We start from the raw sequence: 14544 nt of genomic DNA, 5'->3' as shown, positions 1-14544 counted from the left end.
AAGCAATGAGATAAGGAACAAATGGAACAGAAATTATATTGATAACTGAAAGGATAAGAAAAACTATTTACAGGGAAAACTAAACACAATTCACTGGGTCTGCCTGGCCACAATTTCCCCTGCCTGGAAATTTCACCCTTCTCTTCAGGGAGAGAGAGAGTCCCTTTCCTGCCCCTGGCAATGACCTGAGGTGGGAGTAAATGTAATGACAGGGCCATAGCCAGACCCTCATGTTCTTCCATCCCACATCATATCATTGGCAGGGGCAAGAAAAGGTACAGCTGTCTTCCCAGCATGGATCACAGGGAAAATGGGTCCCCAGAGCTCTTCCCAACGTGGGTTCTCCTATGGGGGATAAAGCTGGAGCAGTGCATGAACTCTTCCTGCAGTTGGGGCATGTGCAGGGTTTATTTTACTGGTGACTCCGTTGGTGTCTGGTCAAGTGAGAGCTGCTGGTGAAGCTCTTCCCACACTGGGGACACTCGTAGGGCCTCTCCCCAGTGTGGATGCGCCGGTGGGTGATGAGGGTGGAGTTGTGCTTGAAGCCCTTCCCGCAGTCAGGGCAGCGGAAGGGCCTCTCAACCGTGTGAATCCGCTGGTGCTGGACGAGATGAGAACTGGTGTGAAACTTCTTCTGACACTCAGGGCACTTGTGGGGCTTCTCCCCAGTGTGGATCATCTGGTGGCTGATCAGGGTGCTGCTGTGCCTGAAGCTCTTCTCACACTCTGAGCACTTGTAGGGCTTCTTCTAATCATGAGGCTGCTCATGGACCACCAGCTCTGAGCTTTGGCTGAAGCTCTGTCCACCTTCATGGCTCAGGGTGGGTCTTTCCTCCTGAGAGTACCCTGGACTGGCTTTGGAGCCCCTCTTCCTTTGGGATCTCTGAGGCATTTCCTCCCAGTTGGAATTCTGCACCGTGGCACTGCTCAAAACGGCCTCTTCCACAAGGTTCTGTTGGGGGAATTTGTCCTTCTTGGTCTCCATCCTCAGCTTCTTCTCTGGGGGAGGAAAGACAAGGAGAGGATGGGATTTGCCTCCGTGCCAGAGGGAAGGGGAAGGAGATCCCCCCAGTGCATCCCTGGTAGGACAGCGTTGGCAGCAGGGTTGTCCTGCAGCTGGGGGCTGTGCTGGGCTGGGAGATGGAGCATGAGAGAGGGGGAAAGGGGCACTGACTTCCTCCTCACCTGCCTGGGTATCCCGGGGCATCTTCCTCGCAGTCTCTCCCTCCATCTGGCTAAGTTTTAGGAATGGGAAATCCTGTTTTGGGAGGAAAACAAGGAATGAGCACACTAAATTTTGCACCGGATTGAAGGCAAACCTGAGGGAGAGTCTAAGCCAGAATTCCAATTCAAAAACAAAATTAGGATCAAGGGAATGATACAGAAACCCTGCCTTAAACTGACAGAGTCAGGATATAACCTGACACCCTGTTGGTCACGGTGGTGGCTGCAGTCCCATTAAATGGAGGCTGCAGTCCTGTTGGAGTGACGAAGGTGATTCTGTCAAAACAGTGATCCTGTAGAAGGGTCTGGTCTTCCTCTGAAGGTCCAGTGCTGGTTATGGAGCTCTCGTCCTCTGGCAATCCATTAGGCAAGCTGCTCCTGGTATTTCCAGCCTCAGCTTATATCCAGGTAGGAATGCTTGGATCCTCCCCCTGGGTGGAGCATCCCACAATGGGATGATGGAATTTTATCAGTCCTGCAGTGACACTCAATGGCCCATTAGCAGAAGATATCTCCCCTGGAGGGTGTTATCAGGGCTGAGTCATGGAAGAGATAAAGAACACTGCCCCACCTGTTTATAGCAGTTGATGAAGATGGGGATTGAAAACCTGCATTTGGTTACATCTTGCATGGCAACCTGAAACGGTGGGGTAATCCCTGCTCAGGGGGTGAACACCACCCCCCTTACCCAAACTGGCTCAAGTGTAAATCCCCCACCCCGGGAAGGCCACACACACAGGGGACAATGTCACACTTGCCCTGCTCCAGGTGAGGTCTCTGTTCCTGTCCCTCCCTTACTCTCCCCCCTTTTCTCTGTCTTTCCATCTCTCTCTCTACCTCACATTTAGTGTTCAATAAAATCCACCTTGGATTTGGTCTTTTTAGCACCTTCATTGGGGCAGAGGCATCTCTCCAGCAATTTTCTTAGCCAGATTGCAACATTATTTTGCCATAGTGGGTTCAGGGCACTGTTCTCTGACCCCAAGTGCCTTTGACAACAGCATGGTTCCCTCCTATGAGGAGGTTGTGGTTCTCTCTGGAGGAACTCTTGGAAACATGGACACAGCTTCCTCTGAGCAACTTATGGGAGAACTGATGAGGAAAATGGCTGTTGTAGGTGGCCAGTGAAAAATAAAATATTTTTTTGTCCTTCTTTGAAATGTTTGTTAAAATCACTGGAGGAAAGGGAGCAAATGATACCAGCGAGACTGACAAGGTTCATTCACCCCATAATGAGGAGCACAAGGCTGCTATAAATCCCACAAAAAGCCCAGCTCAAGTAGCTAAATTCAAAAATAACTCTGGAATTCACAGGCTTGGGTTCTTTGCCAAATGTGAGAATCAGTATTCTCTTCATCCCTGTCACCTTTGTGACAGCTACACAAAGTTTTCCCTTCCTTTTAATAATCTGTATTGGGCCTAATTTCCACTTTTCTTTTATTGGAACCTGCCAGCAGCTGAGCTGGAGCTGTGCAGGAACCAATGAAACTTGGAATTGCCACAGAATTTCTTCTATTGTCAGTTTATTCCTGTTTGGGAGTTGTTTGCATTTTCATCACATGTGACTCTTGGGAAAATCAAATATTCATGAAAGTATTTTATGTAGGATTAAGTTTGATTTCTGCCTAATTTATTTTGTCCAGTGCCCTGGGGATGCTCAAGGGGTCTCTGTGCCTCTTACCCTCGGGAACGCTCAGGAGGAATTTGTTGCTATTGTCCCTGTCCACAGGGCCAATCACCCCAGGCCATTCCCCAGGGGGTCTCCATCATTCTCACCCCAGAGAATGCCTGGAGGGTCTCCCTCCCTCTCACCCCTGTGCCAGGGGGTGCTCAGGGGGGTCTCTGTCTCTCTCAGCCCAGGGGATGCTCGGGGCTCTCTGTACCCTCACCCTGGGGGATGCTCGGTGGGTCTCCATCCCTCTGGCCTCAGGCAATGCCTGTGCAGGGCTGGGCGCCAGGGGCTCTGTGTCCCTCTCACCGCTGAGGGTGCTTGGGGCTGGGGGGCTCTCCGACCTTCTCACACCTGGGGAGGCTGGGGGGGTCTCTATCCCTCTCTGGGGTGACAGAAACAAAGTAAAATTGTTTCTGCTCAGAAATCAAACTTAACCCTCCAAAAAATGACTTGAATTTGCTTTTCCCACAAGACACTTTTGATGGAAATGCAAAAAAAAACCCCAAACTTTAATGAAATGACAAAAGAAGCAAATTCCTGGCAATTCCAAGTTCCATTAGTCCTGCTCAGCTCCAGTTTAGATGCTGGCACATTCTGAAAAAAGAAATGTGGAAATTTGGCCGAATTCACATTTTGAAAAGGAAGGTAAAGCTCTATGCAGGTGTTAACAAGGTTGATAGGGACAAAAAGACAAAATATTCTTAGATTTGGCAAAGCCCCCCAGTCTGTGAAAGACTGTCTCCCAGGTTTGCCTTCAAACCAGAAAAAAAACTCAAAGTGCTCAGCCCTTGTTATTCTCCCAAAACAGGATTTCCCATCCCGAAACCTTTGTCAGATGGAGAAGGAGGCTGCGAGGAAGAGGAAGATGCCCCGGGATACCCAGGCAGGTGAAGAGGAAGTCAGTGCCCCTTTCCCCTCTCTCCTGCTCCATCTCCCAGCACAGCCCCTGGCTGCAGCACAACCCTGCTGCCAACACTGTCCTACCGCCAGGGATTGCCTGGGGGGATCTCCTTCCCCTTCCCTCTGGCACGGAGGGAAATCCCATCCTCTCCTTGTCCTTCTGCCCCCAGACAAAGAGATGAGGATTGAGACCAGGGAGGACAAATCCCCACAGCAGAACCTCGTGGAAGAAGCTGTTATGAGTGACTCCAGGGCAGAGGAATCCAATAGGGAGGAAAAGCCCCAGCAATTCCGCACAAGGATGGGCTGCAAACCCAGCCCAGAGTGCTCTGAGTAGGAAAGACCCAGCCTGAGCCAGGAAGGTGGGCAGAGCTTCAGCCAGAACTCAGAGCTGGTGGTTCATGAGCAGCTTCATGATAGGGAGAAGCCCCACAATTATTGGTAGTGTCGGAAGAGCTTCAGGCAGAGCAGCACCCTGATTTGTCATGACATGATCCACACTGGGGAATGGCCCTATGAGTGTGAGGAGTGTGGGAAGGGCTTCAGCTACAGATCCGCCCTCATCAGGCACCAATGCATCCACACTGGGGAGAGGCCCTACGAGTGTCCTGAGTGTCAGAAGAGGTTTCACACCAGCTGGAATCTCCTCCAGCACCAGCGGATTCAAACAGAGGAGAAGCCCTTCCGCTGCCCTGAGTGTGGGAAGGGCTTCAAGCACAACTCCAACCTCATCAGGCACCAGTGCATCCACAGTGGGGAGAAGCCCTACGAGTGCTCCACCTGTGGGAAGAGGTTTCAGAGCAGCTCCAATCTCCTCCTGCATGAGCAGATTCACACAGATGAGAGGCCCTTCTGCTGCCCCAACTGCGGGAAGGGCCTCAAGCAAAACTCCCACCTTGTCACCCACCTACACACCCACACTGAGGAGAGGCCCTACCAGGGCGCCACATGTGGGAAGAGGTTCACCAGCAGCACTGACTTGACCAGACACCAACGCAGGCACCAGTAAGGGAAGCTGGAAATGCCCCAGCTGCAGGAAGAGCTTCATCCCCCATGAGAAAACTGTGTTGGGAAGAGCTTGGGTGATCCAGGTTCCCTGTGATCCATGCTGGGAAGACACCTATTGCCTATTCCTTCCGCTGTCAATGACATCGTGTGGAACTGACGAACATGAGGGTCTGGCCATTGGCATGTCATTACATTCACTCCCACATCAGGTCACTGCCAGGGGCAGGAAAGGGACTGTCTCCCTCAGGAGAAGGGTGTCCTTTCCAGGTGGGGGATATATGTTTCTGGGAAGAGCCAGGCGGCTGTGTTGTAGTTTTCCCTGTAAACAGTTTCATTTATCCCTTCTGTTAGCAATATTGTTTCTGTTCGGCTTCTTCCTTATCTTGTTGCTGTTCCCAATGAATTGTTCTTATCCCAGCCTGGGATCTTTGCCTTTTGCGCTTTCCAGGGGAGGCGGGAGGGCAGTGAGGGCAGTGCAGTTTTAGCAAAAGCAGGAAATTGGGGAATCCCATTCCTAAATCCTGGCCCATGGAAACCGAGCATCCCAGCTGGTCCCAGCCCTGGTGGCCATGGCAGCAGCCTTGGGAGCGGGTCCCTGGCTGGGGCTGTGGGAACCTCTTCCCTCTGGTGCCCAGGGACAGGAGTGGAGGGAACGGCTGCAGCTGAGTCGGGGCAGGCTCAGGTTGGATGTCAGGAAAAGGTTTTTGCCCAGAGGCTGCTGGGGCCCTGCCCAGGCTCCCCAGGGAAGGGTCCCAGCTCCAGGGCTCTCTGAGCTGCAGCAGCATTTGGACAGTGCTGCCAGGCCCAGGCTGGCATTGTTGGGGTGTCCTGTGCAGGGCCAGCAGTTGGACTGGAGGATCCTGATGGGTCCCTCCCAGCTCAGCCAATTCTGTGGTTCTGGGATCCCATGAGCCTGGGGATGGGGCTGTCAGTGGTTGCCATGGCAATGGCTGTGGCTGCAGGCCTGAGCTGGTGTCCATGGCAACCACCCCGGCATGGGGTCTCCATGGAACTGCCATGGAAACTGACCATAGCAACAGGGGGCTGGTGATGGTTGCCATGGAAACTGACCATAGCAACAGGGGGCACGTGATGGTTGCCGTGGAAACTGACCATAGCAACAGGGGCTGGTGATGGTTGCCATGGAAACTGACCATAGCAACAGGGGCTGGTGATGGTTGCCATGGAAACTGACCATAGCAACAGGGGGCACATGATGGTTGCCATGGAAACTGACCATAACAACAGGATGCTGGTGATGGTTACCTGCAAAGGATCAGATTTGTCACAGGCTCTCAGAGAGATTCCATGGGGACTTTCTAAGAGTCTCCAGGCTGTTCCAGAGCTGGAATGTCACAGGCACAGACAGGGGCTCCATGGACACCTCCCAGGGCTTTCTGGGGATGGTGAGGAGCCCTGTGGCCAGAGGCAGTCACAGCCATTCCATGGTGACATGCCAGGGGACCTTGGGCTGCAAAAGCACCGATCTGTCACAGCCACTCATGGGGGGCTCCACAGTGACATCCCAGGAGTCCCCAGGCTGCCAAAGAGCCGGGATGTCCCAGACACTCACAGGGTTCCTGTCATGGGCACAGTGGGAGCTTCAGGCAAAAGCTTTATTTCTTTATTGGAAAACCTCCTGCTAAATTATGAGGTGGAAAAATGACACTGAACAGTCACCATGGATCCTCAAACCCCTGCAGGATCCCTCAACTTCTACAATTCCTTCTAAGAGAGGAGAATGGGAGTGGCTGTATCCAATCCCAGCCCCAGACTTGTCAAAGGTGTACAAGATTGGACAGGTAGAATTGAACTTTAACCCAATTTGTCCCACAGGATTAATGACAGAATACCAGATACATTTATACAAATACCGCTCTGATTGATTGTGATCATGATTTTACAGGAAGATCTTAACCAGAGTTATTTACTCCACAGTACAGGTGCCATAACAATTATTAGAATATAATGTTCTATGAAGCAATTTTGAGATCAGCAGGGCCTTGCTGGAGTTGCTGGAGCCCATTGCAGGCAGAGCCTCCTGCTCCAGCAGGATCTGCCTTTCCTGTGCCATGAGCAGGGCAGGTCCCGCTGCAGGAAAAGCCCCAGGCCAGCCCCAGCACAGGGAATGGCTCGGGCACAAGGGCAGAGTGCCATGCTGGGAGCTGTGCCAGGGAGAGCCTGAGGCCCCAAAGGCACCTTGGCAGCAGCAGCTGCTTGCAGGCCATGGCCAGGAGCCTCCCTTGGCAGCCCAGCCTGCAGAGCTGCTTCCTCAGGGCTCATTCCTGGCTGGGCTCTGAAAAGCCACTTCTGCCCCAGGAGCCTGACTGGGAAGCCATTGGCCCCAGCACCTTGGGGACAAGACATTAATGACAAAACTCTTCATGCCCGCAGAGCCAGGCCCAGGGGACAGGGCTGCCATGGTCATGGCTGTGAGGTCACAGCCCCTGCAACAGCCTGGCTCCTCTCAGCAGACATTCTGGCCAGAAGCCTTGTGAGGGCACCCAGCACATCAGAGAACCCACACAACAGGAATTCTGTCCTTGGGGAGGAGAGGGTTTCACTGGGTCAGGCTGCGCAATGCTCCTGATCTTGGACAATTCCTGTGATGGGGAATCCACTTCTCTGGAAAAAGAGCTGTGGTTTTGTGCCCCTCTCATAGCTATAAAATATTTCCTACTTCTAACAAATGTAAATCCACCCTTGTTTAGTTTAGAGATAGTGATCCTTGTACTGTCAAGGCAACATTTGGGAGAAAATACCTTTGACCACTATTTTTCCCTTTTCACAGACCTTGGAGAAAACACAAAAGTCTCCCAAGATGGGGTTTGGAGGCCTCATCACAAAACCAGCAGGTAGAGGCTAATGGCTCTGGGGTCAGTGGTGTGGAGACTGGGAAAAGAACAGGAGTAACCATGGAGGGATGACAGGGTGGTTTTAGAGTGGCTGGAACTTTTCTTCATAAGTAGGAATGAGCCTGAAGAAGACATATTAGCACCAAGTGCAGCTGGGGAAGTCCAGACTGGACACCAGGAGAAAGGAGTTTCCCTGCCAGGGCAGGGCTGTGGTGTAGCACGTCCCCAGCAGGAGCCTGGGTCAGCCCAAGGCTCTGTGTGGGCAGGCAGAGGCAGGCAGGAGGCAGAGCTGTCAGCAAAGGAAGGGCCCAGCCAGGTGGGGCAGCCGGGGATGCCGACAGCCTGCAGGGACAGAGACACAGGTTTGCTCAGGATCAGAGACACCTTTCCCTTGCTTGTCCCCATCTGTCATCACTGCCACCAGTGTTCTGCTCTACCTGGAATTTGGGGACATTTTCTCAGTCCTGTCCCTCAGAAAGATCTATTTAAAGTATGAGAAACTTCAGTGTTTCCCCCTCTTTTTGAGTCCCTGCGAAGTTCTTTGAGCACACTGTGAGGGACTGAGTCTGATGCAAAGAGCACAAAAGCCCCAGAGGGTCAGTAAAGTCCCTGTGCTGTGTCTGTGCTGCTGAGCTCCTGGCCCGGAGGCAGTTCCTGGCAAGGGCAGCGCTGCAGAGAGACAGCTCTGGCCAGGAGCAGCTCCTGTGCACAGCCCAGCAGGGCTGGGGCACTGCCAGGGCTCCTCAGGGACACCAGCAGGGCACAGACAGAGCTCACAGGGGCTCAGCACTGGCAGGGGCTGTGGGATGTCCCCGAGGGGGCTGTGTCACAGCAGCACCTCTGGGGCTGTGTCATAGAGGCACGGAGCAGCTGTGATGTCAGCAAGGGGCTGTGTGACAGCACAGAGTGGGCTGTGTGCCAGGGCCACAGGTTGGATGGTGACATCACAGAGTTTATTGAGTGAGGTCACTGAGCAGCTACAGCAACATAGAGGGGACTGTGTGACATCACAGAGCAGGCTGTGACATCAAGACATGGCTGTATGACATCATGGAGCGAGATGTGACATCAAAATGTGTGCTGTGACATTACAGAGTGGCAGTATGGCATCACAGAGAGGGTTTTGTTACATCACTGACGGGATTGTGACATCACTGACATCACAGTGTGAGGCCACAGAACCTTGCCATCATAGAGGGTGGCTCTGTGACATGAGAGAATGGGTTGTGACATCACTGGGTGGTTGTGTAACATCGTAGCGCAGGCTGTGACATCACAGAACAAACTGTGACAATGCAGTGTGATTCTTTGACATCACAGCACCTTCTGTGACATCCCAGAGCAACTGTGTAACAGCACAGGGGACTGTGTGACATCACAGGGGACTGTGTGACATCACACAGGGGCTGTGTGACATCATGGGGGCCCTGTGAAATCACAGAGATGGCTGTGTGACCTCACAGGGGCTGTGTGACATCACAGAGGTGTTGTGACATCACAAGATGCTGTGTGACATCACAGGGGCTGTGTGATATCACATAGGCAGTGTGACATCACGGGGGCTGTGTGAGGTCACTGGCGAGGTCACTCTGCCCCGGCCCCCCTCACAGCTCCCCCCAGAGCAGTCCAACCCTGCTCGTGCACAGCGGGGTCCCCTGTCCCCCCGGGTCCCCCCGGCCCCGCAGCCTCCCCCAGAGGATGTTCCACGAGATCGACCCCAGAGCCTGACACGGGGACAGGGGGACGGGGCCCTGGGGGTGGCACAGGGGGACAGGGACCCCCTGGCAGCGTCCCCGTGTTCCCCAGGGCCAAAGCATGGGCCAGGGCTCCTTCACCCTGTTACCAAGGAGGGCTTGAGAGCGCTGAAAAAATCCCTAGCAAGGGATCAGCAAAAACCAGATTTAATATTAAGGGACAGCAGCACAAAGTTCATTGGCAAGAGTCACTCTGCTCCTGACTGGACACTTCAGGCACAGCATGGAAACAAAGCAACAACAAAACCAAACAAAATCCAGGCAACCAAACCAGAAAAGAATCAAGAACTGTCCCTGTGTGTGTGTGTGACACAAGGATATTTACCAGAGCCCAAACTTAACAGAACTGAACTAAGACCTTAACCTTAATTGATACCTTCAACTTCACAATTTAGTAAATAATAGCACTTAATGGTATTTAATCTAACTTAAGACCTATGACTTAATGATTTAACAGTGATATAACACTTAACAGTACTTAACTTAGCCAATAACTTTTATTAAACATAACAGCTTAGCAAAGGAACAACTCTTATCAGCATTTAACTTTGCTTAGGCCTCATGACTTAATCTCACTTACAGGCCTGACTGACTAAGCTATCCAAGGCACTCAAACCCCTCAGAGTGCAGCATTTCTGCCACATTTCTCGAGCACAGGCACTCCTGTGTGCACACAGACACAAAGAGTCAGTGCAAGGCACCTGTGAGCAATTTCCCTGAGGGCAGGGAATGCTCCCTGTGGATCCTTTGCCATCTCCCCAGCGGGTGAAGGGTTGAGCCTGGAGGAGTAGGGGGATTGGCCCAGGCTCTGTGGTTGTTCAGGATCCCCAAGTGCAGCAAACGGGAGAGTTCCCGGCTGGGAGAGGCCCCACTCAGAGGGAGTCGCTGGCCCAGGAGAGCTCCAAGGGCTCCTTTTGGGGCGCTGTTTGCAGGGCCCCAAGAGAGGCGCTTCAGTCCCAGCAATGGCTCATCCTGGCCGCACTTGGCATCAGCATCTTTCTTTGGCATTGTGTGAACAGGGATGTTGTGCCACTGAGGGAACAAAAACAGTTCCCAGGGCTGCTCCTAGAGAAACCAGGAGCTGGTTGGGCAGCAGCAGTGCCTGGAGCAGACAGTGTTTGTGATGAGCTGCAGAGGAGCTGAGCCCAGGGGCTGTTGGCCAAGGCAGAGGCCCAAGGAGCATTTCTCAGCTGGCAGGGTGGCCTGAGAAGGGGAGGGGGGAATGCAGCAGTACAGGGCCCATGGAACCAAGGGACAATTGTGACAATGTGGAGCTCTGTGAGACCAAGGGACCATTGTGACACTGTGGAGCCTCATGGAATCATGGAGAGCACTGTGACATTGCTGGGCCTTATGGAACCAAGGGGAGTGTACTGATGCTGTGTGGCTCCATGGAATGCACGGATCATTGTGACACTGAGAGGCCGCATCAAACCAAGGGTCCATTGTGACACTGCAGAGCTTCATGGAACCGTGGAGACCATTGTGAAACTTTGGGGTGTCATGAGACCAAGGGGCCATTGTGACACTGTGAGATGCCATGGAGCCAAAGGTCCAGTGTGACATTGCAGGACCTCATGGAATCATAGAGACCATTGTGACAGTATGAGGCTCCATGGAACCAGTGAGGCCATTGTGACCCTGGAGGTCCCTACAGAACCAAGAGGACCATTGTGATGCTGTGAGGCCTTGTGAAACCAAGAGGCCTTTGTGACACTGCAGGGCTGCATGGAACCAACCATTGTGACATTGCAGGGCCTCGTGTCATCAGTGGTCCATTGTGACACTGTGGAGCCAAAGGAGACCATTGTGACACATTGAGCAAACCCCCAGGGTCCAAAGGTCCACTGTGATATTGCAGAGCTCATGGAACAGAGGAGTCACGTGACATTGTGGGGCCTGTGGAACAATGGAGATCACTGTGACACTGCAAGGCCTCATGGAATTGTTGGGACCATTGTGACACTCTGGGACCCCATTGAACCTGGGCGCCATTGTGACACTGCTGGACTCCATGGAATCAAAGCACCATTGTGACACTGCAGGGCCCCATGGAACCAAAGGGACCATGGTGATACTGCAAGGCCTCATAAAAGCAAGGGAACATGAAACAGATCTGGCTGGTTTGGCTTCTCGTTGGCTGCCTGACTTGTCCAGATGACCTTGGCATGTTGAGGGTCTCTTCTCATCTGCTGCTGAAACACTGGGGCTCTGTGCTTTCCTTCCCAATGGAAAAGAATTGTCCTTCTCCTCCAGGCACCCATAGCCAGAATTGGGATTTCACTTCCAAATTTCCTTATATACAGAGATTGTTCTGATAGGAATATTGCCAGGACAAGTCTGGCTGGCAATGGTTTCACAAGAATCACCCTCATCTGTCCCCAAAACCCTGGGTTAGGCTCTGTGTTCTTCTTCCTATGGGAAAGAACTGTCCTGCTTCTCCAGGTGCCCATGGTTGAAATTGGATTCCACCTCAAAAATTCTCTACATCCAAAGACTGGTCCTAGACAAAATCTGCCATTACTGGCAAGTCTGCCAGGCCTTGGCCTAGTGAGGCTCTCCAAACACTGGGGCTCTGTGCTTTCCTTCCTATGGAAAAGAACTGTCCTCCTCATCCAGGTGCCCATGGCCAGAATTGGGGATTCACCTCCAACATTCCCTATTGTGACAGTCTCAAGGAGATTGTTGGCTCAAAACATTTTGTGTGCAGGGGAGGAAGGGGCAGGTCCAGCCTTGCCCTGCCCTGGAACCCCAGCCCTGCCCTGGAACCCCAGCCCTGCCCTGCCCTGGAACCCCAATCCCCCCAGAGCCTCTATCCCAGCCCAGCAGTGTCTGCCAGTCCCTGGCACAGCACAGGCAATGCTCCACAGCCTCCTCTGCTGCCCCCAGCCCAGCTCCTGAGGGACCAAGTGACCTGAAGTCCCATCTGGGGGAAGGGCCCAGGAAGACCAATGGGTAGTTAAAGCTGACTCCAAGGCAAGCACCCATCTTGACCCTGCCTCCTCTTGGAATTTCCATCTGAACAGTGCTGGAATCCAGGAGTTGGTCACTGTGTGTGTGCTTCTCTGTATCTTTTTTGCCTCTCTCTCTTTCTGTGCTTTTCTTCTATTTTGGTCCTTTTGCAAATTTGAGTAATGTAAAATTCAAATAGCTTAGAGTTTGTGACGTTGAATGGGCCAAGTCAATGCTTTGAGAAGTGATTTTTGTTGATTGAATGTCATATTAAATCTTTTGCCAAAAATTCTCTGATTTTCTAAAGTTACCAGTAAAGGCCGTTTTGTGTTTTGAGCTCCTGAGGATCTCTTGTTGGTATTTTTCCAGGGAGTCCAACTCAGAATACACAAACAATTGTAACTCCTTTTAAATATCTCCTTGACAGAGTTTTCTACTGGATGGAAGTCAGGTCTTGTCTGTCCTGCCTGGCACAGCCCTGGCAGGGCTTTCCCAGCCACATTCCACACTCCATTTCCCAGCTGGAGCCCCTGGTGCCTCTGAGTTGTGCTGCCCCAGCCCCAGGGACGCTCTCCTTGTCTGCCCATTCCCCCACGGTCTCTGGGCAGGGATGGCCTCAGTGGGGGCTGCTGACATCCTCAGCAACTTGGAGGCTGCTGCTGAATTTTCCTGCTGCAGAGGCTTGTTCAGCCTTCAGCTCTTCAGTGCAGGAATTCAGTGTCCCAGGACTCATTGATATTCAGAACACCTTAACAAGCCAAGCCTCTGGGGATAGTTTGATTAAAGTGTTCAAATCTTTTGTGGCTGATTAGTCAGATTTCAGAAGCCAATTCAATGTGCATACCCTGAATTTAAAAAAACAGCAAGAAATTTTTTTTTTTAGGTCCTGTAATTTTTTTTTTTTTTTTACTAGTAATTCATTGACATGTGCAATCTCCAATTGACATTGAATCCAAGTATCTCCTCATGCAGTTTGACTGGGCATGAAAATCAAACCCTTCATGGCTGACAATCAATCAGACTCTGTCCCTACCCCCACCCCACCATTTCCCCCATCCAAGCCCTGGCACTCAGAGCAGCCTTGTGCAAATCTGAGCTCCCTCCAGCCCACACTGGACCTACCCAACACACCACAGTTGAACAGGATAAAACTTAATAAAAATTACGCAATTAAAATAACAGTCACACAATTACTAACTCTTCCCTGAGCCATGTGGAATGTCCCAGCAGTGTCTGATGAGTCCAACATTCACAACTGATTTGCATACTACAATTAATTTTTGACAAACATGGTTCTGTGATAGATATAAACACAATTAAGGTTTTGTATCAGGATTCTTGTCTTGGACTGAAGACAGAACAGCTCCAACAAATCCTGATTTGCAAAGCTGTCAGTGGTGGATGGAGAAGGGAGTCAGGCTGCTCTTGGTGTTGAGGAAATGCTGAAGCCAGCCTGATTCATTTCATCTCCTCCTGTCCTGGCTGATCTCCCCTCTTTGGCTTTTGTCTCCCACCAGCCCCTGGTGAAGAGCCTGGCTCTGTGTTCTCCATCCCCTCCTCACTGGCACTGCCAGGCTGGGATGAGGAGCCCCTCAGCCTTCCCTGCTCCAGGCTGGACCAGCCCAGCTCCCTCAGCCTCTGCTCACAGCCCAAGGGCTCCAGCCCCACCTTGGAGGCCCTTCCCAGACCCTGCTCCAGCTGCCAGACATCTTTCCTGCCCTGGCCAACCCAACCCAGGCCACAGTGACCTGGATAATCCATGTCCTTGATGTCCTGGTCACACAGCCCTGGCCCCTTGTTCCCTGTCAGTCTCGGGGGTGGATCCTGTGGAACATCCTTTGGTGGAGGCTGTGGCTCCAGGTGGGCCAGGGGGATCCCGGGGGACAGGGACCCTGCTGGGCATGAACAGCATTGGACTTGTTTGGAGAAACTGTGAGGGGGAGCTGAGGCAGAGTGACCAACCCAGTGACCTGACACGGCCCTGCTGGGATGTCACACAGCCTGTTTTGTGATGTCACAGCCCATTCTCTAATGTCATGGAACTGGACTCTAATGTCACTACCAAATCTCTGATGTCATAATCTTCTCCGTGATGTCATTTCTGGCTCTGTGATGTCACAGAGAGTCTGTGATGTCATAGATTCTCAATGACCTCACATAATCCACTCTGTGATGTCAT

General features: G+C 52.2%; 2 protein-coding genes across 2 annotated transcripts; one reads left to right on the top strand and one right to left on the bottom strand.

Annotated features, from left to right (window-relative positions):
- Positions 1 to 412: 412 nt before the first annotated feature.
- On the bottom strand, positions 413 to 1231 carry LOC132076987 (zinc finger protein 22-like). The gene is made up of 3 exons (XM_059478422.1): positions 1186 to 1231; positions 917 to 999; positions 413 to 748 (listed from the first exon to the last, which is right to left on the bottom strand). The coding sequence occupies exons 1-3, from the start codon at positions 1229 to 1231 to the stop codon at positions 413 to 415; spliced, it is 465 nt and encodes a 154-aa protein (XP_059334405.1).
- A 3055-nt stretch (positions 1232 to 4286) lies between these two features.
- On the top strand, positions 4287 to 4805 carry LOC132076986 (zinc finger protein 3-like). The gene has a single exon (XM_059478421.1). It carries the CDS (start codon positions 4287 to 4289, stop codon positions 4803 to 4805), a length of 519 nt encoding a protein of 172 aa, XP_059334404.1.
- The last annotated feature ends 9739 nt before the right edge of the window (positions 4806 to 14544 follow it).

The sequence above is a fragment of the Ammospiza nelsoni genome, chromosome 9 (genome assembly GCF_027579445.1).
Source record: "Ammospiza nelsoni isolate bAmmNel1 chromosome 9, bAmmNel1.pri, whole genome shotgun sequence".
Taxonomy (NCBI): Eukaryota; Metazoa; Chordata; class Aves; order Passeriformes; family Passerellidae; genus Ammospiza; species Ammospiza nelsoni.
The sequence above is the reverse complement of the archived record's forward strand: the minus strand, read 5'-3'. Positions and strand labels throughout refer to the sequence as shown.